The sequence below is a fragment of the Phaseolus vulgaris genome, chromosome 11, assembly GCF_051622355.1.
Source record: "Phaseolus vulgaris cultivar YP4 chromosome 11, ASM5162235v1, whole genome shotgun sequence".
NCBI classification, from domain to species: domain Eukaryota; kingdom Viridiplantae; phylum Streptophyta; class Magnoliopsida; order Fabales; family Fabaceae; genus Phaseolus; species Phaseolus vulgaris.
The window spans coordinates 32,923,659-32,949,432 of NC_143508.1; the positions used below are offsets into that span (position 1 = coordinate 32,923,659).

At 45.7% G+C, this 25,774-nt stretch overlaps 1 protein-coding gene across 1 annotated transcript; it reads right to left on the bottom strand.

Moving 5' to 3' along the window:
* Window positions 1-13,632: 13,632 nt before the first annotated feature.
* LOC150023203 (uncharacterized) lies at window positions 13,633-23,170 on the bottom strand. The gene is made up of 3 exons (XM_090297756.1): window positions 21,364-23,170; window positions 14,320-14,555; window positions 13,633-13,878 (listed from the first exon to the last, which is right to left on the bottom strand). Exons 1-3 carry the CDS (start codon window positions 23,168-23,170, stop codon window positions 13,633-13,635), a joined length of 2,289 nt encoding a protein of 762 aa, XP_090153882.1.
* Window positions 23,171-25,774: the final 2,604 nt, after the last annotated feature.

Here is a 25,774-nt window from a genome sequence, read left to right on the forward strand (position 1 = left end):
GCATAAAATTGTGTTTTCATTCTACTTGTGACTCACGTAGTTTACTTAGAAAAAGGTGTGAGACAAGTTTTGAGGGATAGTTTTTGACAAGGAAAGACTTGGTACTTAAGAAGTCCTAGTGACTTACCTCTCTTCCCTGGAAAGCTACCTTCACTACTATCCTTATCTTTTTTGAGGTAAAATACTTAGGACACAAGTCTTTAACCATGTCTTCTCCATCTCGCAATTCTAGTGAAAGTGATATGACAATTCTTAAAAACCTTTTGGAAAAAGTTGCTCAAGATGTTCAAGCACTTTCATTTAGACAATTGCATCATAAAGCTCAATTTGTTCAAATACAAGATGATTTGAAAATGGTTAAAGATGAATACATTAAATCCAAAAAGAGTTCACATCCATCTAGCTCTAGGGGTAATGAATCATATGGGGAACAAAGCCTTAGGATCAATGAATATTATCAACCACCCCCAAGAAGAGTTAGAAAGGAAAGAAAAGAAAGCACTAAGGAGGTTAGGGTAGATCTACCTTATTTCCATGGAAATGAAAATGTAGAATCCTATCTAGATTGGGAAATGAAGGTAGAACAATTGTTTGCTTGCCATAGAGTAAGTGAGGAAAGAAAGGTACCCTTAGCTATCCTAAGTTTTCAAGATAATGCTATGTATTGGTGGAATGCCCTTGAGAGAAAAAGGCGCCTTCATAAGGACCCTCCCATAGAGTATTGGAATGATCTTAGGGGAGCTTTAAGACGCTGCCATATTCCCTCCTACCACAATAGGAAGTCAATGGACAAACTTCAAGGACTTCATAAAAAAAATCTAAGTGTAGAAGAATATTGGCAAAAGATGATGTCACATATAATAAGGGCAGGGATTAATGAAGACAACCATACCACCCTATCTAGGTTTTTAAGTGGTCTCAAACTTGAGATAAGAAACAAAGTTAAACTTTTACCCTATAAAGATTTAAATGACTTGATTCAACTTAGCATTAAAGTTGAAAAACAAATTTTGAGGAAACAATCAAGTCAAAAACAAAGTTCAAACTCTATATCTTATGACAAGGAAGAGGTCCAAAGAGGGGAAGAGCATATAAAAGAAACATCTTTAGAACCTTCCCAAAACCTACAAAAATACGAGCATATCTCACACACTCAAACTAGAGAAATTCCATGTTTTAAATGTTTTGGTAATGATCATTTAACATCTTAGTGTTCCAATGAAGGATCTCTGATCTTAAGGGACAAAGATAACAATAGTAGCCAAGACAAAGAAAATAGTGAGAGTGAAGAAAATATAAAAATAGAAAATAACCAACAAGTGAAGGTCGAGTTATCTATAGGCACCTACAAAGATAAAGTTTTATATGATGTAGTGCCTAAAGAAACTTGTCATGTCTTATTGAGACGACCATTGCAAAGTATTAAAAATTCCATGCTCCATGGTCGTACCAACGAGACTACCTTCACATATAAAGAAGAAATTCTTCATGAAGGAGAACTCATGGGCCAATTTAAAGTTGATAAAACTCTAGAGCTTTTAAAAGGAAAATTCTTTTGGTCACCCATGAGGAAAGATGTTCAAAGACATTACCCTAGATGCATTTCTTATTTTAAAACTAACTCTAAGGCAATGTCTCATGAACTCTATACTCCTTTACCTTTTGCAAATGTTCCATGGGAAGACATAAGCCTCGAATTTATATTAGAGCTTCCTAGGACAACAAAAGGTTTTGACTCCATTTTTATGGTTGTGGATAGGCTTTTCTTTAGAGAAGTGGTAAGATGTCATGGATTATCTAAAAGCATAGTTTTGGATAGAGGTCCAAAAGTTATAGGCCATTTTTTGAGGACTCTTTTGGAAAAATTTGGAACTAAGTTGAGAATTTCAAATTCTAGTCATCCTCAAACGAATGGTCAAAACAAAGTTGAAAATATAGTTTTTTCTACTATGCCTAGGGTAATCATGAGAGACAACCACAACTCTAGAGATGAGTATCTTTTCCATATTGAGTCTGCATACAATAGAGTAGTTCACAAGACTACCAATATTTCCCCATTTAAAGTTGTATATGGATTTAACCCTCTTACTCCTTTAGATTTGTTACCCCTTCCTAACCCACAAACTTTTGTGCATAAGGAAGGCGTTACCAAAGCTGAAATTGTTAAAAAAATGCATGAGAGGATTAAAGAACAAATACAACAACAAATAGAGAAATATTATGATAAGTTGGAAAAAACAATAGAAAAACAAAAAAGAATGGCAACTTGAATTTTATACAACTGCTGAAACTAACACATTTGCTTTTTTTGATGATTCCCATAGATGGACGTTTGATCCGGGAGGACGAGCATAGTTGTCAAAGCAAGAGGCTGCTATCCGAGATCGACCATGGGGATTTGAGGATAGATTTTCTCAAGAAGGAGGAGATGATGGACACCATCCAGCCACATACATCCCCCTACTAATGACGAGGACGAAGCCTTGGATTTGAGGACAAATCCTTTTTAAGAGGAAAGGGATGATGGAAGAGGCCCCAACACCAATCCATTGAAAGGCCACCAAAATGTCAAATTGAGGCAACCACTAGAGTTATGGTCAAAGAGAGGTAAAGAGGACGCATTCTACATGTCATAAACTCTAGTGTAGAGTAGACTTTAATTTCTTGTCAAAATTAGCATAGGAACTTTATTTGTAATTTTTCTTAGAATTAATTTTGGCACCTAAAACACCAACTTAGGTAAACTTAGAGTTTCTAAAAAACCTCTAAATTTACCAAGGCCGGTCTAGAAAGCCCATGGAGGGGGTGAGCATACAAACTAGACACACCCCTCCCCATGTGCTCATTTAGGCTCCACTTTTGGGAGGGAATTCATTTGAATTTCCCTCCACTTTCTTTTGAATTTCCAACCCTCTAAACACTATAAATTGAGGTGTTTGACTCTCATTTTGTAAGATTAATATACTTAGTGAATTGTTGCCAAATTGTGCCAATTTCACTTCTTGCCCAAAACCTCCTAGGTTAGGCTTTTAATCTTCACAAATTCACCCTTTCCAAGTAGAGTTGGCCTCACCACTCTCAATCCCTACCTCTCATGCACCTTCAAGGTCACCACCACTCTTAGGAGGACCTTGCTTCATCTTCAATCCATGATGCTTCCGCCATTCACCAACAAAAACCGAAACTATGAAAGCACATCTCCATCAGGTAGCACATCAGAAGTCCAACAAATAAGCACCTTAGAAGGTGTTAAGAGGAGTCACCGGTCGTTGATTCAAGAAACGCTGAAAATGCCCAGAATAAGCGCGTACACAATATCAAGGGAAGAGTCATTGCATGTTTGCCTAATTGAAGGGGGCAAAACCTGGATGACGCCCTACAGGCGCTACTTGGCTGACGGGATACTCCCGCTAGAGCCCGCAGGGGCCAGAGTAGTCAAGAAGAATTCAAGTAGGTATACCCTTGTAGATGGGAATCTGTTCAAACATGGTATACCCACCTTATCCTAGCTTGTGTAAGTGGTGAGCAATGCACACGCATTATGACAAAGCTCCACAAAGGGATATGTGGGAGTCACATCGGCGACCGAGCTCTATCGTCAAAGGCCATTCGCGCAGGATACTACTGGCCAACCATGAGGGAAGATTGCACGAGGTATGCAAAGTGATGCAAGCAGTGCCAGCAACATGTTGCCTGACACAAGGCGCTCCCAGAGGAGTTGCGATCGATTCACAACCCATGGTCGTTTCATACCTAGGGGATCAACATTTTGGGACCATTCCCTTTAGCAGTGCGACAGTTGAAGTACCTTGTGGTTGCCATTGAGTACTTTACAAAGTGGATAGAGGCCGAGCCTATTGCGCAAATCACAACCCACAAGGTTCAGCACTTTGTGTAGAAAAACATAGTATGTCGTTTTGGAGTCCCAAAACGTTTTGTGTCCGATAATGGCACCCAGTTTGCAAGCTGATCCGATCGGTCATCGGTAGTAGATGACGTCAGCATCAGGGAACTACGTGGACCACTCGTAGGGTGACACGTGGACTAAGTGGCAGAGAGGTAGGGGGACGATCGCCAAGAGAGGTGATCGGTGGTCAGTGGCCAAGTTACCATCGACAGATCAGGCGGTAGAGAGGTCGGGGGATAGATCACCCAGAATGGTGATCGGTGGTCAGTAGCCAAGTGACCACCAGCAGACCAGTTCCCAGACTCGCGCCTGGAGGCAGAGCGCGAGTAGCAAATAAACACTGATCAGTCATCGGGTGTGTTGTCATCGGGTCTCGTGTTACACGCAGTTAAACTGGGACTAAGATTCCCAGCGAGAGCGTTACGCATGGGCCTCGCATGAGCACACCTCAAGGAACCATGCACGAGAGTGGCCTGAGGGAACTAGTAAGCCAGCCCGTGATTGGTGATTCCCTCAACCCATTACGTGCGTGTCATCTAGAAGGGTAAGTCGCCTATAAAGAGAGTAACGTTTGGTGAGTGCGCCTAGACCAGCCACACCCGACGCTCTCCTAAGAGTATGCAATTTACCCAGATAAGAGAAGCATCCTAAGTTACTCCGCAAGGGCGTAACTTAGGCAGACGAAGAGAGGCGCTAGAGCCCTTCCAGTAAGTGACACGTGTGTGGTTAGATGTGAGTTGCAGGCCTCCACGTGTCATCATCTGAGAGGGGTGCGGTCCAGACAAAAGAGCACTCCGTACCGCTAAAGGTACAGACAGGCGTAGCCAAGCGCAGACATGCGCAGACTCTCACGCTCCCCATTGCTGATTCTGAAGGTACGCTTTCTCTGAAAAAGCATGACAGGGTTCTGACACATGCCAGAAAAGCATAACAGAATTATGTTATGCCCAGGAGCAGGGAAAGAGAGATAAAAGGCAGAATCAGAGTGAGAGTGAGGGAGAGAGACGAAAAACAGAGTGCAAGTTCTACACACACACATTTTACTAAGTTTCCAGTTTCTGGTGGTTCTGTTGAACTAACTTGATCGTCGGAGTGCAAACGGCCGCTAGAGGCGCCGTCTGTGTATTTTGCAGGTCACATTTTGAAGCCATCAGAGAGAGAGAGTTCAGAAGGTGATTCTTCAGGAGACGCAGTCGCGAAGACAGGGCAGAAAGTGTTACAAAGCGATTCACCCACGTTCAAGTTGCCGGCAGGATCATTTGGCGCCCACCGTGGGGCCCGAGTGAATCGTTGTCCCATATATACCACAGTTTTAAAGCTCACAAGAGTTTTGTCAATTTCCCTGATAGAGAAGATGCCTAGAAACAGACAACCATCACCTGCGCCATCCGCTGATGAAGGAGCTGTGACAATGGCGCAGGTCCTGGAAATGGTGCGCACGCTGCAGGATAACGCTGCAGCGTCGAAAGTCGAACAAGAAATGATGCAGACGGAGTTGGCTGCGTCGCAAAGCAGGAACGACGAACTGAATCGTGTCAACGAAGAGTTGAGAAGAACGCTGCAGGCGCAGAGGGAGCACGTCGTTGACGAAAGGGTGTCTAGGCAGCCTTCACCTCCAAGGGCATTTCCCATGCCATTCTCCCCTGAGATTATGGGAACCATGGTGCCTCCCAACCTGGTGGGGGTAAAAGCGTCGTTCAAAGGGGTAGAAGACCCAGAGGCGCATCTGACGGCATTCCACACCCAGATGATGTTGTCTGGGGGCTCAGACGCTGTATACTGCAAGATGTTCATGAGCACACTGAGCGGAATCGCCATGGAGTGGTTCGTGAGTTTACCAGAAGGGCATATCACGTCATTTTCTCAGTTCTCGAAGCTCTTCATCGAGCAATACATCGTCAACAAGGCACCTGCAGTGGTGTCCTACGACCTGTTCGACGTGCGCCAATACCAGGGGGAGTCGCTGAAAGACTACCTCAACCGTTTTGGAGCACAAGTGGTTAGACTACCCAGCAAAGATGAAGATATGCTTGTGCACGCGTTTAAGAAGGGAGTGCTGCCTGGCCCTTTCAGTGAGTCTCTCATCAGGAGCCATCCCAGCACCTTTGCAGAGATCCGACGGCGTGCGGTGGCGCACATAGTGGCAGAAACAGATGTTTCTGAGAAGAGGGGAAGTGCTGCACCACCCAGACCGCGTGGAGGGCAAGGAAAACCACAGCAAGCGAGGGTGCATGAGGCCAAAGAGGGGAAGAAGGGGCGGGAAAAACCTCGTCCCTATGCACCAGGCAAAGACCAGAGTAAGGGGCGTGCGAGGGAGAATAACGCGCCCCCAAGATACAACTTCATGGTGGGGTTGGCGGATCTCATCGCCCTTCCTGCCGTAGCAGCAAGACTACGAGTACCAGAGAAGACAGACAAGGTACTCGGAAGGAAGAAGAATGAATGGTGTGAGTTTCATCAGGCCTTTGGACATACACTTCATTCCTGTTTGGCGCTGGGACACCAACTGGCAGAGTTGGTGAAGTCTGGTTTTCTAGCAGATTACCTGCGTGAGCCACAGGGTGATCGCGCGTCAGGATCCCAAACTGGAGAGCAACAGCATGAAGTCCCTGTGCATGGGGAAGTGCAGACGATTGCTGGAGGCTTCTCTGGTGGGGGATGCACAGCTTCACAAAGAAGGAGATACACTCGATCTGTGATGGCGGTAGATGCAGTGAATGAGAGTCATTACCCTGAGGTGGACATTGTCTTCAGGAAGGCTGACCTACGAGACGTTGTCCCACACGACAACGACCCTGTGGTCATTTCTCTCATCACAGCAGGAAGACGAGTGCATAGAGTACTCGTAGATCAAGGAAGCTCGGCGGATGTCATGTTCTGGCCAACGTTCAACAAGCTACAGTTGTCCCCTGATCAGTTGAGACCGTATACTGGTTGTCTCTACGGTTTTGCAGGGGACCAGGTAGAAGTGCGGGGATACATCGAGCTGAGGACAACGTTCACCGACGGAACGGCAGCCTGCACGGAAAAGATAAAGTACCTGGTGGTGAACGCCCCTTCTGCGTACAATGTCCTGTTGGGGAGGCCAACGCTCAATAGACTGGGCGCAATACCATCGACAAGGCATATGAAGTTGAAGCTGCCGTCGATGGAAGGGGCCGTGATAACCATCAAGTCGGATCAGGCTGAGGCAAGACGCTGTTATGAGAACAGTTTGAAGCAAAAAAGAAGTGTATGCCATGTCACCACAAAACCACCACCAGGCGTGCGCAAAGAGCGATTGGCGGTCAGGGAGACACAAGGCGCTCGGAGGATGGAGAACGCTGCGGTGGGGGGCTCCCAGGTGGCCCAAGTCGAGGAAGAGGAGGAAGGCACGATCACTCCTCGCGAGTCAGGGATCGCGAGAGCGGTCATTGCCAGTGAGAGGAGGCCCCACCCAGCTGAAGGATGGGTCGAGGTGGACATCAGGGGAAGAAAATTCAAGTTGGGGGGATCCCTCATTGAAGAAGAGCGAAGGCTGATCATGGGTGTAATTGAGAAGCACATGAATGCCTTTGCATGGTCATCATCCGACATGCCAGGAATCGACCCCGATTTCCTCTGCCATCGTCTATCAATGGACCCCATGGTTCGACCGGTGCGACAGAGAAGAAGGAAATTCAACGAGGAGAAGAGGAAGGTGATCCACGACGAAGCGCAGAAGCTCCTTGTCGCAGGGCATATCAGAGAAATCCAGTACCCCGAGTGGTTAGCGAATGTGGTACTGGTGCGGAAGGCAAGCGGCAAGTGGAGAATGTGCGTGGACTTCACTGACCTCAATAAGGCGTGCCCCAAGGATTCTTACCCCTTACCCAGTATAGATGCTCTAGTCGATAGCGCCTCGGGGGGAAAGCTACTCAGCTTCTTGGACGCTTTCTCAGGGTATAATCAGATCAGGATGCACCCAATGGACGAATGCAAGACCGCGTTTATGACGGAACGGTCTTGCTACTGCTACAAGGTCATGCCATTTGGGTTGAAGAATGCGGGGGCCACCTACCAGCGGCTCATGGATAGGGTGCTCTCGCCCATGCTGGGAAGAAACGTACACGCCTATGTAGATGACATGGTGGTTACGTCCCAAGAGAAGAAGCATCATGCAGCTGATCTGGAAGAGCTATTCACCACCATTGCCAAGTATAGGCTGAAGCTCAACCCTGAGAAATGCATATTCGGTGTAGAGGCTGGGAAGTTCTTGGGCTTCCTCTTGACAGAGCGAGGAATCGAAGGTAACCCGGAGAAGTGTGCGGCGATCGTGGCGATGAGGAGCCCAACGACGGTGAAGGAGGTGCAGCAGCTCACCGGTCGCTTGGCAGCACTGTCCCGGTTTATGTCTGCTGGTGGGGAGAAAGGTCACCCATACTTCCAGTGTCTCAAGCGCAACAGCAGATTTCTCTGGACGCAGGAGTGCGAGGAGGCCTTCATTAAGTTGAAGGGATATCTGGCAAGCCCACCAGTCTTGCGAAAGCCCCAGGTAGGCATCCCTCTCCGTCTATACTTTGCTGTTACGGAGAGGGCAGTCAGTTCAGTCCTGGTGCAAGAGCAGGACCAGGCCCAGAGGCCTGTTTATTTCGTCAGCAAGGTGCTGCAAGGCCCTGAAACCAGGTACCAGGCCCTCGAGAAGGCTGCTCTGGCGGTGGTATTCTCAGCCAGAAGACTCAGGCATTATTTCCACAGCTTCACAGTGGTGGTGATGACTGATCTGCCTATCCAGAATGTATTGAAGAAACCTGATGTGGCAGGAAGGATGGTCAAGTGGGCAGTAGAATTGTCGGAATTCGATATTCAGTATGAGCCCCGAGGACCGATCAAGGGGCAGGTGTTCGCGGACTTCGTAGTCGAGCTATCATCCATCGCGACACCTGCAGAAGGGCTAGATTTCCGATGGGTGTTATCGGTTGATGGCTCCTCTAATCAGCAAGGAAGCGGCGCTGGGGTCATCCTGGAAGGGCCAAACGGAGTACTGATCGAGCAGTCCCTCCGTTTCGCCTTCAAAGCTAGCAACAATCAGGCGGAGTACGAAGCCCTGATCGCGGGAATGTTGCTAGCAAGGGAAATGGGAGCAAGAAATCTGCTGGCCAAGAGCGATTCGTTACTGGTCACCGGGCAGGTTACCGGGGAGTTCCAAGCAAAGGATCCCCAGATGGCAGCTTACCTGGAGTATGTGCAGCTCCTGAAGACGTCTTTCGCCGAGTTTGAGTTAGTGCATGTACCAAGAGAGCAGAACGCCCGAGCAGACCTGCTTGCCAAGCTGGCCAGCTCAGGCAAAGGGGGAAAGCAGAGGACTGTCATTCAGGAGACCCTGAAGGTGCCGCGCGCGTTTGTATCAGACAACCAGGTGCTTCATGTATACAAGTCAATGGAGCGTCTAACGATCGGTCATCGGTCGTTGACTCAAGAGACGCTGAGAGCGCCGAGGGTGAGATCGCGACCCTCAAAGATCGGTGAGTCGATGGAGGTCCACGCGGAGAAGGAACCCCACACCTGGATGACGCCATACCGGCTATACTTAGAAGATGGTGTACTCCCGCTAGATCTGGCAGAGGCCAAAAGAATAAAGAGGGGTTCAAGTAAGTTTACTCTCATAGATGGAAGCCTATTTAGATTTGGATTTTCTCACCCTGTGCAGATCTGTGTACACGGCGAGCAATGCACCAGACTCATGTCTGAGCTGCATGAGGGGGTGTGCGGAAGCCATGTAGGTGGTCGCGCTTTGGCAAGTAGAGTACTCCGCGCGGGGTACTACTGGCCGAAGCTGAAGGAAGATTGCATAAGGTTTGCTCAGCGATGCAAACAATGTCAGCTGCATGCAGATTGGCACAAGGCACCCCCTGAGGAGTTGAGGTCCATCCATAGCCCGTGGCCATTCCATACATGGGGGATTGACATCCTAGGACCTTTTCCCCTGGCGACAAGGCAGATGAAGTTCCTCATTGTGGCCATCGAATATTTCACTAAGTGGGTGGAGGCAGAGCCAGTTGCACACATCACCGCACAGAAAGTCGAACACTTCGTCTGGAAGAACATTGTCTGCCGCTTCGGAATACCCAAGAGGCTGGTTTCCGACAATGGCACCCAGTTCACCAGTCATCAGTTGAGGAAGATGTGTGAAGAGCTAAAGATACAACAGGTTTTCGCATCAGTGGAGCACCCACAAACAAATGGGCAGGTGGAGTCAGCAAATCGAGTGCTGCTCAGGGGGCTGAAGCGGAGGCTAGACAAGGCCAAAGGAGGCTGGGCAGAGGAGGTCCCCAGAATTGTGTGGTCTTACCACACCACCCCACAGTCCAGCACCCATGAGACACCCTTCAGCCTTGTCTATGGGACAGACGCCATGATTCCTGTAGAGATACAGGAGAGCTCCCCCAGATTTGAACTTCGTTGCTGAAGAGTCCAATGAAGAGCGTAAGGTGAATCTAGATCTGCTAGACGAAGTGCGAGAGGAGGCCAGAGTCAGTGCTGAAGCCGTGAAGAGAAGAGTAGAGCGGAGGCACAACTCTAAAGTGAGGCCCAGGCGCTTCCAGGAAGGTGATCTGGTGATGAGAAAGGCGCATCAGAATGACATGCAGAATAAGTTATCCCCGAAGTGGACAGGCCCGTACAGAGTGATGGATGGTTCGATGAAAAACAGAGAGAGGGAATGAGGAAGAAATGCCCAGGTAAAGGAGAAAGAAGGGGAGGCAGAAGTCAAAGCGGAAACATGAGAAAAACCCTAGCGCGGGTTGAGAAGAAGAAAACAGGGAAGATGGATGCATGATGACTAGAATGATAAATACAATCGGTAAAGATGGCCAAAAAGGGGCCAGCGAAAAGAAAAACCATACCTTTGAATGATCGTAAGAGTTTAGGATCACAGAGAATTTGAAGAAAGATGGGTGCGCAGAAGAGAAATTCGCAGAGAGTTTGGGAGTCAAATGAAGAAGAACAGTGGAAGGGCGCGCCAATTTGAATGAAAGAAGCGCTAGCGACGCACAGCGCTGGCCGTTGATGGGGCCACGTGTCGCGAGATTAAGAAAAGAAGTCCAAACGTTAAAGAGGCAGCATGTGAGGTGGCACGTGAGGCGGCCCCACTTGCCACGTGGACTGAGGGCACGACCACTTAGTCTCTTCGCTGAGAACGAGTTCTCGACTCGAGACTGGGGGGCTTGTGATCCGATCGGTCATCGGTAGTAGATGACGTCAGCATCAGGGAACTACGTGGACCACTCGCAGGGTGACACGTGGACTAAGTGGCAGAGAGGTAGGGGGACGATCGCCAAGAGAGGTGATCGGTGGTCAGTGGCCAAGTTACCATCGACAGATCAGGCGGCAGAGAGGTCGGGGGATAGATCACCCAGAATGGTGATCGGTGGTCAGTAGCCAAGTGACCACCAGCAGACCAGTTCCCAGACTCGCGCCTGGAGGCAGAGCGCGAGTAGCAAATAAACACTGATCAGTCATCGGGTGTGTTGTCATCGGGTCTCGTGTTACACGCAGTTAAACTGGGACTAAGATTCCCAGCGAGAGCGTTACGCATGGGCCTCGCATGAGCACACCTCAAGGAACCATGCACGAGAGTGGCCTGAGGGAACTAGTAAGCCAGCCCGTGATTGGTGATTCCCTCAACCCATTACGTGCATGTCATCCAGAAGGGTAAGTCGCCTATACAGAGAGTAACGTTTGGTGAGTGCGCCTAGACCAGCCACACCCGACGCTCTCCTAAGAGTATGCAATTTACCCAGATAAGAGAAGCATCCTAAGTTACTCCGCAAGGGCGTAACTTAGGCAGACGAAGAGAGGCGCTAGAGCCCTTCCAGTAAGTGACACGTGTGTGGTTAGATGTGAGTTGCAGGCCTCCATGTGTCATCATCTGAGAGGGGTGCGGTCCAGACAAAAGAGCACTCCGTACCGCTAAAGGTACAGACAGGCGTAGCCAAGCGCAGACATGCGCAGACTCTCACGCTCCCCATTGCTGATTCTGAAGGTACGCTTTCTCTGAAAAAGCATGACAGGGTTCTGACACATGCCAGAAAAGCATAACAGAATTCTGTTATGCCCAGGAGCAGGGAAAGAGAGATAAAAGGCAGAATCAGAGTGAGAGTGAGGGAGAGAGACGAAAAACAGAGTGCAAGTTCTACACACACACATTTTACTAAGTTTCCAGTTTCTGGTGGTTCTGTTGAACTAACTTGATCGTCGGAGTGCAAACGGCCGCTAGAGGCGCCGTCTGTGTATTTTGCAGGTCACATTTTGAAGCCATCAGAGAGAGAGAGTTCAGAAGGTGATTCTTCAGGAGACGCAGTCGCGAAGACAGGGCAGAAAGTGTTACAAAGCGATTCACCCACGTTCAAGTTGCCGGCAGGATCACAAGCCAATAGTTGGGCAAGTTGTGCACAGAGCTTGGAATAAAGCAGGTGTTTGCATCAGTTGAGCACCCTCAGACAAACGGGCAGGTCGAGTCTGCCAACCGAGTTCTGCTCAGAGGTCTGAAGAGAAGGCTGGAAAAAGCCAAGGGGACCTGGGCAGAAGAGGTTCCTAGATTTGTGTGCGCTTACCACACCACTCCCTAGTCCACTACCAAGGAAACACCCTTTAGCTTGGTGTATGGTTCGAACGCGATGATTCCTGTAGAAATCCAAGTTAGGGAGAAGGCTCGTATCAAGGCTGAAGCCTTGAAGAGAAAGGTGGAGTACAAGTACAACTCCAAGTTGAGACCTCGGCAGTTCCAGGTCGCCGACTTGGTGATGCGAAAAGCCCGCCCCTACCAGCTAGAGAACAAGTTATCTCCCAAGTGGACTGGTCCATTCCATGTGACAGAGGCGCTTGGGAACGGAGCGTACAAGCTCGAGACCCTAGAAGGTGGGACAATTCCTCGAACTTGGAACATAGCAAATTTAAAGTTTTATTTCAGATAATTGTTTCATTGTACACAATTTAGGGGCACTCTTTTTCCCTTATCATGGTTTTTTAATGAGATCACCCAATAAAGTTTCAGTTAAAAGATATATCTTTGCAAATGTGTTGTACAATGAAGTAAAAGCGAACCTCTCCCTTGGGTTAGAAACAATAGTATGGTTCTTAGTGAGCCTCCCTCTTGCGTGGGAACGCCAAGGTCAAGAACAGTACGGTTCCTAGTTAAAATCCTCCCTTGCCTCTATACAGCAAGGACGAGGTCGGTAAAAGAGAACCTCTCTCTTGTCTTGTAAGACAAGATCAATGTGGTTCCCAGTTAAATATCTCCCTTGCCCTTATACGACAAAGGTTGAGACCGATAAAGAGAACCTCTCCTTTGTCTTGTAAGACAAGGTCGAGAACAGTATGATTCCCAATTAAAGATCTCCCTTGCTTTTATACGCCAAGGTCGAGAACAACATCTTCCTTATCTTTCGTTTTGACAAAGGATATGGCTAAGTAAGAGTTCAAGCAAACACCGCCTCTACCTTAATACGTTGAAGAAAGGTTAAGGTCAAAAACGTGCTACTAAAGTTGGAAATGCCCTAAAGCGTTGTTAGACTAATTCGACACAAGCAAAGCAGCTAACAACAAACATAAAGAAGCAGATCAGGAGGAAACCAGATTTTATAAATAGAAATATATATTTACCGAATTATCAATTGTTCATTAGATGGCCAGATAATTACAAAGAGAAATCAACACGAATCAGCATCCACCAGCTGCCCATCTGCGACCTTCTTCGCCAGCCCAGTTTAGGAGAGATCCACCCCAGGATGCACACAAGCAACCTGAGCTATGGCATCTTCAAACCCTGCGGTGCATGACTCAGCGTCGTCGTTGGTGAGCTCCTCCTTAGTCTGTTGGAAGAGCTCGTCCTTACGGGCTAACTCTTCTTTCAGCGTGCAAAGCTGCTCCTCCAGGTGCGATGATTTGTCCTTGAGTTGAGCTGACTCCTCCTCAAGCTTAGTAGATTTCTCCTGCAACTTGACCCCCTCTTCCTTCAATCCAATCACTTCAGTTCAAAGGTCCAAGACCTTGGCATGAGTCCCAGAGCTTCCTGGGACTTCTCGAACATAAGCTTCTTAGTCGCTAGCTGAGATTGGCGAAGCTCCGATACCTCCAAGTACAGGGCAGTCTTGCGACGTCTAAGTTCTTTGACTTGAAGGGCGTCTCGGCTGGCTGCCTCCCTCAGCTTCTACATCCTAGACAAGGTGAGGCTGGATGCAACAAGAATATCCCTAAGACACTTTGATGCGTGCTCTAGTAGGGGGTCATCCTCTCCTGATCTTGGAAGGATTGCAGGGTCCGTTGAAGGAAGGCATGCCGGTCAGTAGGAGGCGCACTACGATCGCCCCCTGAGGCACTCTCCCCCTACCCTCCTACACCACAAGGTTGCGAGGGGGAGAAGCGCTAGGTTGGTGCTCCCTGAAGGAAGGAACCGCGGTTTCACCCTTTCGTTTACTTTTGAAGACGAGACCAGAGCAGGTGTCTTCATCTTCGGAAGTAGTGGCCTCAACCACCCCTTTCTGCCTTTGGTCTATGAGAGCTAGGGCAGAAGGGCCTAGAGCAAAGGTGGCAGGGGCAGAGGCATTGACGATAGAAGGGCCTGAAGCAGCCTTGAGTTGAAGAGCCACAACAGCTAGCTCCCTCCTTTTCTCAACGTTAAGTACCATGCCTGCACAAGAAGATGAAACACATAAGAATTTGAACCAAGTAAAGCGCACAAGCAAAAGAAACATGAGCAGAAGCAGAGGCGAACAAGTACCAATATAGCCCTTAAGGTGCTTGGAGACCAGAGAGGAGGTCGCACACCTCTCGTTCTCGTGGGGGTAAGTCCTCGAGGCATCTGGGCTTTTTGAGCTTAGGCTTCTCCTCCCAATAGAGGGGAAACTCGTCCAAGAGGGTGGGGTCCCTCTTGTTGCACCAAACTTTGAAGAACTTCCCCTTAAAGTCTTTGTATGATTGCCAAAAGAGTGTCAACAGAACCCTCCCAACTACTCCGTTGAAGCTCACCCACAAATTTTTGCCTGGGCTCTTAGCTTTGAAGAAACATAGAAACACGTCCACTGATGGTTGAGGCAGTGGCACAAGATCGAGAAGGCACTAACAAACGCCCAACTGTTTAGGTGTAGCTGGGCAGGGGCGATGTTGACTTCAGTGAGGAGGGCTCGCTCAAAGCCAATGAAGGGTAAGCGAAGGGAGAGTCTTTTGAACACGGTGGAGTAGATAAAACAAAATGGTCCCTCCGAGTCCGAAGACTCATCTCAACAAACAGGTTCACCTACCTTGCAAGGCACGATCCTCACAAATTTGTCATGCTCCCTTCCGAAGATGCGGGATTTATGACAAGTTTCGTTTTTCCTATAGGTTGTGATGCTTGCGGGAGTGGTAAAGCTAGAGGTTTCCTCTAAGAGGTTGTTAGGTGCCCAGCGGTACAAGGACTTATAATAAAAAGGAGGAGGAGTTGGGTTTGGAGTTGAAGTGTTTGGAGTTGAGGTTGGAGTTGAGGGTGGAGTAGGGTTCGATCGAGCCATCTCAAGAGGAAAAGTTAAAAAAGAAGAAAAAAACGAAGGTTCAGAGAAGTAAATATGCGCGCCCCAGAAAAACAGAGAAATACGAAAACGATGAACAAAACTAATAAAGTTCAGAAAACATAAACAGTCCCAGAACAGTTAAAGCATGTTATGAGGATTAGAATAGTAAGACGAGGGCGATAAGGAAGTAAAGGGCATACCTTGAAGTAATCGCGATTCGAAGAGTTGGAGTAAGCGAGGAGAGAGAGCAAAGCGTTCTAAGAAATAGGGTTTTCAAAGAAATGAAATTCCTAAGTGAAGTAATGGAACAGTGCAAAGGAGCGGGAGAATCGAAGGGTTTAACGTATAGAAGAAGCGCAAGCGACAACAAGCCTCCATCGTTGATCTGGCCACGTGTACGCTAATGAAAGAGTATGGTGAAATGTCACCTCGGTGCATTGTTCACATCCTGTCACTCAAGCGTCACGTAGGTCGTCGTGGGCGATCACTTAGCCTTTTCGCTGAAACAAGTTACAGCTCGAGCCTGGGGGCTTGTACTGGCCAGACCTCGAACATCGGCTGCAGAGATTGGCATCAGACATGACATCAGACCTCGGTGGTCTGGTCGTCCTAGTGGGCCACGTAAGTGGGCCCCAGAAATAATGACAAGCTATCATCCAGATGTAAGAAGGACCTAAGTCACGAGATGGTTCATGCATGTGGTGTGTATAGTACGTTCAGGTCTAGCACAAGTAAATAATCCTTGGAGGCGCAAAGGCCCGGAAAGGTTAGGGTTTCCAAGGAAAGACTGCATGCATGACACGTGAATACTTAGGACACCCATAGAATAGATGGCCCGCAACGCTGGTACATGAGTTGGTACCCTGGCGGCCATACTGTTAGGATTTTGCACTCCAAAAGAGGAAGGTCATGTGTTGCGGTTGCGCTAAGCTTGTGTAATGCGTCACAAGATGCCTCACCAGTAACCCTAATTCCACTTAAGGAAAGATCCTCGTGGGACAGGAAGTTGACTTAAACACAACCTATATAAAGGTTGGTAAGAACCCTAGAAATGTACGTCGTTTCTAAGACTGAAACTGCTTTACATACATTACTGTTTCTTAGCCCAGTACTGACTTGATCGTCAGAGTGCAATCAACAGGTAGGGTCCCCTCTATTTCAACGGAGCCACCCTCGACCACTAAAGAAGAGAGCAGAAACCACCAGGAAATAGGAAGTGTCTAATTTTAGTAATATTTCATATTAAAAGATAATCACTTATGAGGATTTATTGTTAATTTACATATAAAATAATTCCTAATTTATGAATTTATACCTTTTTATATTTTATGAGTTTTATTTGAATAAGAGCATTTTATTCCCAAATTTGGTGTTAATTGCATATTTCTGGGGAGGATTGAAGATTTGGAGTAAAGGAGAATAATTTGAGCTAAGAAGAGAAAGTTGGAAGGTCTCAGAATGGAAAAAGATGCAAAAAAAAATTGGGCTTTTTTTATGTTTTATCACTTAGCTCATTAGCGCGACCCAGGAAGCAACCTAACCCTAGAAAACTAGGATAAATATGGGGCTAAAGGCTCAATCTTAGAGTGCAAGATTGAGAGGAAAACACCATAGAGTGAATTGTAACCCAATTGGGAGAATGGAAGGTGGTAGAAGTATGCGTGGCAAATTCTACCCATGGGGATTGGGAGTAATATGCTCTAACTCTTATGTATTGAGGTGATATCTTATATTGAAATATTTAGTTCTTGATTGATTATTGATATTGTTGTTTTACTTTTAATTTTCTGTAACAAATTGAGAATCTTAAATCTGACTGAAAAGTATTTTTAGGGTTCTGACCTAAACAACAATACTTAACATATTTGAGTGTTAGGAATAGACTTGAAATGTTAATTGTTATTAACGTTTGAGCTTCGTTCTAAGTTGTTTTTATAATTATGTGATGGATTGATTGTTAGGGAACATTCTTAAGGATTTTATATGCGAGGAATCGATATAAATGATTTTTATACGGGCATCAATTTCAATCAAAGAATTTAATATTGACATGCTAATCAAAATACAGGAGAGTGAGAGAGATGAAACCTAATCCCTATTTTTCCAACTTGAAACAACCAATTCTTTGTTTTTTTTTTCTTATTGATCATCGCTAACACAATCACTTTCAACATACTTTTAATTTTTTTGTTCTATATTTAGCGATTATTGTACGTGATAATTCACTGTTCCTTGTGGGATCGATATCCTTCCTTAGGGACAATTATTACTTCTGACAAAGCGGTACACTTGCCGTAAAAAGTCATCAGTGTAGCAAAATTTTCATTCAAATGAAGATAGAGAAAACTTTGTATCAATTGTTGAGAGAAAAAAGAATAGAAAGAACAAGTAAGAAAAGAAAAAAGAGGCAAGATCATGTTGACACCAAAGCCATTGCTGCAAAAAAGAGACAACCATATGCAAAACTGGTAGGACGGGGTTGACCTGAAAAAAGCACTCTTGCGATCAAGTAAGTATTTTGTATTAAGAGAGTGTATTGTAAAACTGGTAAAAGCGTACCTTACACCTCTGTGGATGGTTTATTTATAGTGTTTAGTCATGGGTCTTCTGTTGTGTTGGGCCGAATCTATCAAATATCAGTGTTATATAATCTCTATTATGATTCCCTGATTTATAAGGCAATATATTTGAATAATATCTTCAACTAGTCAATTTCTTCATTAAATCAGTGTTAAATAATTTCTTGGGACAATATCTTTAATTAATTAATATCTTTACTTAAATCAATATTAGTTGATTTCTCGGAAGTGTCATCCGGATTCGGTAGGTCATGCTTATAAATTGCAAGGAGTTTCCATAATTGTTATTGTTGTTGTTTATTAGAAGTCTTTAATGTAAAATAATGTGGTCGGTCATCATGACCGAATGATTGACTCGTCCGGTATCAACCGATAAAATCTTATTCAATGAATTGTGAAACGAATGAATAGTGAAGCTGAGAGTTAAGACCCCTTGAATAAAATAATGGCAGAAAATAAACTAAGAAAAATAGAATGACAAAATTGCAGAAAAAAAGTCCAAAACAAAACAACCAAATAACTAAAACAAAATTAAAACAAGAGAGTTTATCACCATAAACCCTAAACTCTAGAACTTAAAGACTAAAATCTTTCCTTCATAAATGGATAACTGGACTTGTTGAAAAAAAATATATCACAACCTAGACAATTTGCCTTGATCCAAGGATATTTAAAAATTATGTTTGAGAGAGTGTACATATTGATATTAAAATCCCTGATACCAAATATTCCACATAACAATACTAAATACATTATCTGAAAAATAAATTTACGTAACAAATAAAATGTTATAAAAGTCAAGTGAAATTATGTGTGTGGTTATAAACTCGAAACCAAACTCATTATTTATAGTATATGTTATGTAACTTTATAAACAACATAATATAGTAGCATATGTTTGGACTTAGATTACGGTGAGATCACTATTGTTCTTTGTTGCAATGTAAAACAAAACATTGCACCTTAGATTCCAAACTGTACCTGTTTGGAGAAATGGGGCCCAGGCACGGTCGGTTGATGTAATGAGATTGCTGACGTGTCTATCTTTTTCTCCTTCGGTCGGTGGTTCCTTTTTGGTGTCTCCTTCAGTTGGTCGTTCCTTCTTGGTGTCTCCTTCGGTCGGGCGGGGGAGGGTACCTGCGAAGGCACTCCGACGCTCAAGTAAGTATTAGATTCTAAGCGCGATTTCGTAAGTGAATGAAAACGTACCTTTCTCTGGCTTGAGCATAGTATTTATAGGATTGTCTAATGGGCTTTCTGTCCCTTGGGCTCATGGTGGTTATGGATATGTCTTGCCAGTCGTGCTCCGGAATACCCGGGGAACATATCTTCTTTAAACGCATATTCCTTATTTTTCGGAGGTGTATCTTAACCACATCTTCTTTAAACGCATATTCCTTATTCTTCGGAGGTGTATCTTAACCACCTTAGCTTGTCACATAAATGCCCTTACATTTATTGTGCATTCGGTCGGTCGGTCGGTCAAGTGCATACGTTCGGTGCCTACCGGTACACTTGCCCCCCAGGCTCGAGGTGAATAAAAGCCGAAGAGTCGTAATGATTGTTGTGCCTTTCGAGGTGTCAGACATTAAATTTAACGGAATGACGGGACGTTCGCATTAGCGAAGAATATTTTCGGTTAGGCATCGGACAAGCGGCCTGCCTTCATGGAGCACCCCTGGAGGACGACCGGTACGACATAGAAAAAATAGTAGTTGATGGAAAGCTGGTGCCGGTCAACTCCGATGATAATTTAGATGAGGAGGCCGAGGCGGAGACCCCTGGCCCACAGCCGGACGCCTCTTTTGAAGAGTTAATGAACAATATGCCATAGAAAATTGCTGGGCCCGACATGTGGGCAATACACACTTGCAATTTGAATATTTTATAATTTCAGCTAATATTTGTAGTGCGTAGGCCGAACGATAATTTCTAAATGTGGTTTGATTTATATAAGTAATGATTTACGAATTCGGGTGCCGAACGAGGCATAGGTAATTTCGATTTTCGAAAGAATAAGGTAATTTGGATGTCGAATGAGGCACAAATAATTCCAATTGGTATAATAAGATAATTCGAGTGCCGAACGAGGCATAGATAATTCTGATTACATTAAAGTAATAAGATAATTTTGATGCCGAACGAGGCATAGATAATTCCGATTACGTTAAAGTAATAAGATAATTTTGATGCCGAACGAGGCATAGATAATTCCGATTACGTTAAAGTAATAAGATAATTCTGATGCCGAACGAGGAATAGATAATTCCGATTACATTAAAGTAATAAGATAATTCTGATGCCGAACGAGGCATAAATAATTCTGATTACATTAAAGTAATAAGATAATTCTGATGCCGAACGAGGCATAGATAATTCTGATTACATTAAAGTAATAAGATAATTCTGATGCCGAACGAGGCATAGATAATTCTGATTACATTAAAGTAATAAGATAATTCTGATGCCGAACGAGGCATAGATAATTCTGATTACATTAAAGTAATAAGATAATCCTGATGCCGAACGAGGCATAGATAATTCTGATTACATTAAAGTAATAAGATAATTCTGATGCCGAACGAGGCATAGATAATTCTGATTACATTAAAGTAATAAGATAATTCTGATGCCGAACGAGGCATAGATAATTCTGATTACATTAAAGTAATAAGATAATTCTGATGCCGAATGAGGCATAGATAATTCTGATTACATTAAAGTAATAAGATAATTCTGATGTCGGACGAGGCATAGATAATTCTGATTACATTAAAGTAATAAGATAATTCTGATGCCGAACGAGGCATAAATAATTTTCTTTAATGTTAATTTGGATGCCCATCGAGGCATAAATAATTCTCAAATGTTAATTTGGATGCCGACCGAGGCATAAATAATTCTGATTAAAGTAATAAGTTAATTTGGATGCCGAATGAGGCATAAATAACCCTTATTACTTTAAAGTCATATTAATTTGGATGCCGAACGAGGCATAAATAATCCGTATTACTTTAAAGTAATATAAATTCGGATGCCGGACGAGGCATAAATAACCCTGATTACGATAAAGTAATGTTAATTCGGATGCCGGACGAGGCATAAATTGGGAGTAATAAAAGGAGTGAGACTTATTTGAGTTTATAGTGTCTCGTTAAAACCTTCTCGATCGTAAACCCTCCTTAGGGAAAAACCGACCAAGCGAGGAAAGAGTACACTTTTTATTAAGTTCAACTGTAATAAAATTTGAGATGCGTGGCATTCCACGTTCTCGGTATGTCTTTCCCAGATAAATGTTCTAAGTAATAGGCTCCACCGGCTGCCGTATCTGCTATGCGGAAAGGTCCTTCCTAATTGCTGGAGAACTTGCCTCCTTCCTTCCGAGCGCTGCTCCGCATTCGCCATACTAAGTCGCCTTTGTGGAACAATCTTGGTTTAACTTTGGAGTTGTATCGTCTGGCCGCCCGAATTTTGCATGCTTCTTCTCTAATTCTACACTTGTCCCGGAGTTCGTTGATGAGATCAAGGCCGACCGAGAGGCTTTCCTTGTTTAGATCAAGATCAAGGGTTTGCCGGCGGAGAGAGGGTTCGCCAATCTCGACGGGGATCATAGCTTCGGTGCCATACGTTAGGCTGTACGGCGTTTCTTGTGTAGTCGTCTGAGGAGTACAACGATATGCCCATAAGACTTCTAAGAGTTCTTCAGTCCAGTTGCCCTTTGCTGGGCCGAGACGTTTCTTCAGTTCGTTCAAAATGACCTTGTTTGCAGCTTCTGCCTGTCCGTTTGTTTGCGGATGTTCGACTGAACTAGTGATGTGTTTGATGTGGAGCTTCTCGTAAAATTCAGCTAACGTTCGGTCGGTGAATTGCCGACCGTTATCGGTGATGATGATTTGTGGAAGCCCGAAGCGGCAAACGATATTTTTCCATACGAAATTTTGAACATTGCGGGCGGTGATTGCAGTCAGGGGCTCGGCTTCGATCCACTTGGTGAAGTAATCAATGCCGACTAGTAAGAATTTACACTGGCCTTTACCGGGGGCGAAAGGACCAATGATGTCCATACCCCATTGGACGAACGGCCAAGGTGATAACATAAAATGGAGTTCCTCAGGCTTTTGATGGGACAAAGTGCCAAACTCTTGGCATTTAAGACATTTTTGGACGAAATTGGTGCAGTCACCTTGGATGGTCAGCCAGTAGTATCCGGCCCGGAATACTTTGGCAGCCATTGTCCGTGCGCCGGAGTGAGTTCCGCAAATTCCTTCGTGCAACTCTTGGATGACATAGGAAGCTTGATCTGGTGTCAAACATTTAAGGAGTGGTTGGGTATAACCTCGGCGATAGAGGTCGTCGTCGATTAAGACAAAACGGGCGGCCTGCAGCTTCATGGTTTTTTCGCCGAGAGGACTACATGTGCCGTCGAGTAAATATTGCTTGATTGGGGTAATCCAAGTAGATTCCGCGTCGGTCGTTAGGCATTCCTGTAGGTCGATGCTTGGGCGTGCAAGCGTAACATGGATGACCGACCGATGCATTCCTTTACACTTCGTGGTTGCTAACCGGGACAAGGCGTCTGCGCGGGTATTGTGATCGCGTCGAACGTGCTGCATAGAAATTTCAGAAAAGGTGTTCATCGACTGTTTGACTAAGTGATAGTATCGCTGTAAAAAGCTTTCTCGGACTTCATATTCGTCATTAAGTTGACCGATGACTAGCCTGGAATCACTTTTACAAATTAACTTGGTGATTTCCAATTCTTGAGCGAGGCGTAGACCGGCTAAAATGGCTTCATATTCGGCCTGATTGTTTGAAGTTTTGAAGTCGAATTTTAGGGCTTGCTCAATGACAATCTCGCCGGGACCTTCCAAAACGACTCCAGCGCCGCACGACCTTTCGTTGGAGGATCCGTCCACGTATAGGACCCACGATGAGTGTTCAGTCTCGGCTGAGGAAGGAGTGAGTTCGGCTGCGAAATCAGCAAGAGCTTGCGACTTGATGGCCCCTCGTGGTTGGTACTGGATATGGAATTCGGACAGTTCTATCGTCCATCCGATCATTCGTCCGGCTAAATCTGGTTTAGTGAGGATTTTTACGATGGGGTAATTTGTCCGAACAATAATGCGATGATTTTCAAAATACATCCGCATTCGTCGGGCGGTAATAACGAGGGCCATAGCTACTTTTTCGATCGTTTGGTATCGGATTTCGGCGCCATGGAGGGCGCGGCTGACGAAATAAACTGGTCGTTCTTCCAAATTAATTTCTTGCACTAAGACCGAACTGACAACTTCGTGTGAAACAGCGAGGTAGACTATGATGGGCTCTCGGACGTCCGGTTTCTGGATGACCGGCGGAGAAGATAGAAAAGTTTTCAACTGGAGGAAAATTTCTTCGCATTCGGTCGACCATTCAAAGCGGGATGCTTTTTTCAATAGTCGGACGATGGGTCTCGTTCGTTCGGCAAGTTTAGGGACAAATCTGGATAGAGCGGTGAGTCGGCCGATAAGTCTCTGAATTTCTTGAATGGAGTTGGGACTCCTCATTTCGGAGATAGCTTTACATTTCGATGGCCATTCGGTCGTCCGGTTTCAGCGAAGTGCCGATGTGCGTAATGTGGCGATCATCGCGAAGCGGGAATGGATGCAAGTCTTCTCCTGCTTCCATACGGGGATCGTCCATGCGAGGGTCGAGGTCAACAAGGGCTATCATCTGACGACGGGACATGTGTCGTCCGGAACGCCGTGTGGGGGATCGCCCTCGTTTTTGCGGGACTCGGTCGTCCGGATTGGTTGTGTAGAGTCGTCGAGTTGGCTCACTTTTCAAACTTGCGACATAGCATTCTCTAGCGGTTTTTTGATCGACATGGATGGTTGCAATGTCGTTATTGGCCGAAGGGAATTTCATGGCTAAGTGTGGGGTGGAGACAATGGCTTTTAATCTGTTGATAGACGGTCGGCCGAGCAGGATGTTGTAGGAAGTCTGGGCGTTAACTAGCAGATATCGTACGTTTATCGTTTTGTGGAGACCGTCTTCCTCACCGAAGGTTGTATACAAGTCTATATACCCCTTAGTGTCGACCCGTTCACCTGAGAACCCTACAATTTGTTCGTTATAGGGTTGAATTTCTGATTCGGGGATGCGCATTTTCTTGAAGATTTCCCAGTATAATATGTCGACTGAGCTACCTTGGTCGACCAAGGTCTTGGCAATTTCGAACTTGTCAATTTCTACAGTGATTACCATAGGGTCGTCCTGGGCTGGATCTATAGCTGTAAAATCATCGTCAGTGAAGGTGATCGGAGGTATGTGTGGACGCCTCCTTGTGGTAGCATGAGCGGACTGGATGTCCCGGAGATGTTTCTTTCGGGCGGAATTTGAGCACCCGCCGCCAGCAAAGCCCCCGGCTATATAATTTGTTTCCTGGTTCGATTCGCCCAAGTTAACGGGTCCGGCAATCATGTTGATGACTTCGCGGACTCGTTGGCGAGGGCGGGTGTTTCGGTCGGGACTTGTGCTGCGGGCGCGTGTACGCCGAACGGGACTTTCACTGCGTTTCCGCGAAGCCTGGTTATGGTCGGTTCGGCGTTTGTAATCGTTACGGTATGACCGGCTCACATCACGAGATGAACGGTCGGTACTTCGTGGTGGAGATCTTGAATTTCTTGTCCTCTTAACGAACTGTCTCAAATGACCAGCCTGGATGAGCTCTTCGATCTTGTCCTTCAACGCCTGACATCCTTCGGTCGTGTGGCCGAAGTTTCGATGGTATTGACAATGCTTAGCGGTGTCTGCATTCGGTGGCGTTTGATATTGCTTCAATATCGGGATTAAGTCTGTTTGTAGTGCTTCATCTAGGGCTCGTCCCCTCGGCACAGTTAAGGGGGTATAACTGTTAAACCTGGGGATTCGGCCTCCTCTGCTCCGGTCGGATCTTGGAGTGATTCGGATGGTTCGATCGGTTTCGACTTCTCTTTCTTTGTTCGGGGTTTGATCTTTGAGGACTCCAGATCCGACGGTTTTGAACCGTTGGTGGTAATCGATGTGTTCTTCAATTTGCATGAATTTGGTTGCTCGAGTTCGAAGGTCTTCCATGTCTTGAGGCGGCTTCTTGATGAGACTTTCAGTAAAACGGCTCGGCCGGATGGCCGAGACTAAATGGTGCAATGCAACTTCCTGCTTGAGTCCTCGGATGTGCATACATGCTTTGTTAAATCTATCTAGAAAAGTTCTGAGAGATTCACCTTTTTCTTGTTGTACCGCTAGGAGAGACATGGAGGACATGTGATGCGGTCGGCTGGTGGCATATTGAGTGGAGAATTTTACAGCTAAGATGTCAAAGTCGTCAATGGAGTTCGGAGGCAGCTTTGTAAACCAAGTAAGAGGTTCTCCCTGAAGGGACGTGGGGAATACTTTACACCACACATTATTATCTGTGGTATACAAAGTCATTTGCGTCTTGTACACATTTAAATGCTCGTCCGGGTCGGTCGAGCCGTCATAGAGTTTAATAGCGAGACCTCTCCATTTGTCAGGAAGTGGTGTGGTGATAATTTTGTCTGTAAAAGGATGACCCCTTTTACTGGACTTTCGTTCGACTGTTTCAGCTCTGGAAGCAGGATTGGTATTGGTCGGTGTAGGTACGAGAGAGGCGGTTCGGTCGGCAATATGGGATTGGCCTTCTCGTTCGGGATTATTGACCTGTTGCTGGAGTCGTGCATTCTGCTCTCTCAATAAGGCGATTTCTTCTTCTTGGCGGCGATGGTCTTCCATCCCCTTTT

Excerpts from the sequence above, each read along its gene's own strand:
- LOC150023203 (XM_090297756.1), bottom strand. The coding sequence starts at position 23,170 with ATGGCCCTCGTTATTACCGCCCGACGAATGCGGATGTATTTTGAAAAT. Across the intron at positions 14,556-21,363 it reads CAGCGCTCGGAAGGAAGGAG|GCATGGTACTTAACGTTGAG; the intron begins GCAAGTTCTCCA and ends CTTCTTGTGCAG. Across the intron at positions 13,879-14,319 it reads AACGAAAGGGTGAAACCGCG|GAAGAGGGGGTCAAGTTGCA; the intron begins GTTCCTTCCTTC and ends ATTGGATTGAAG.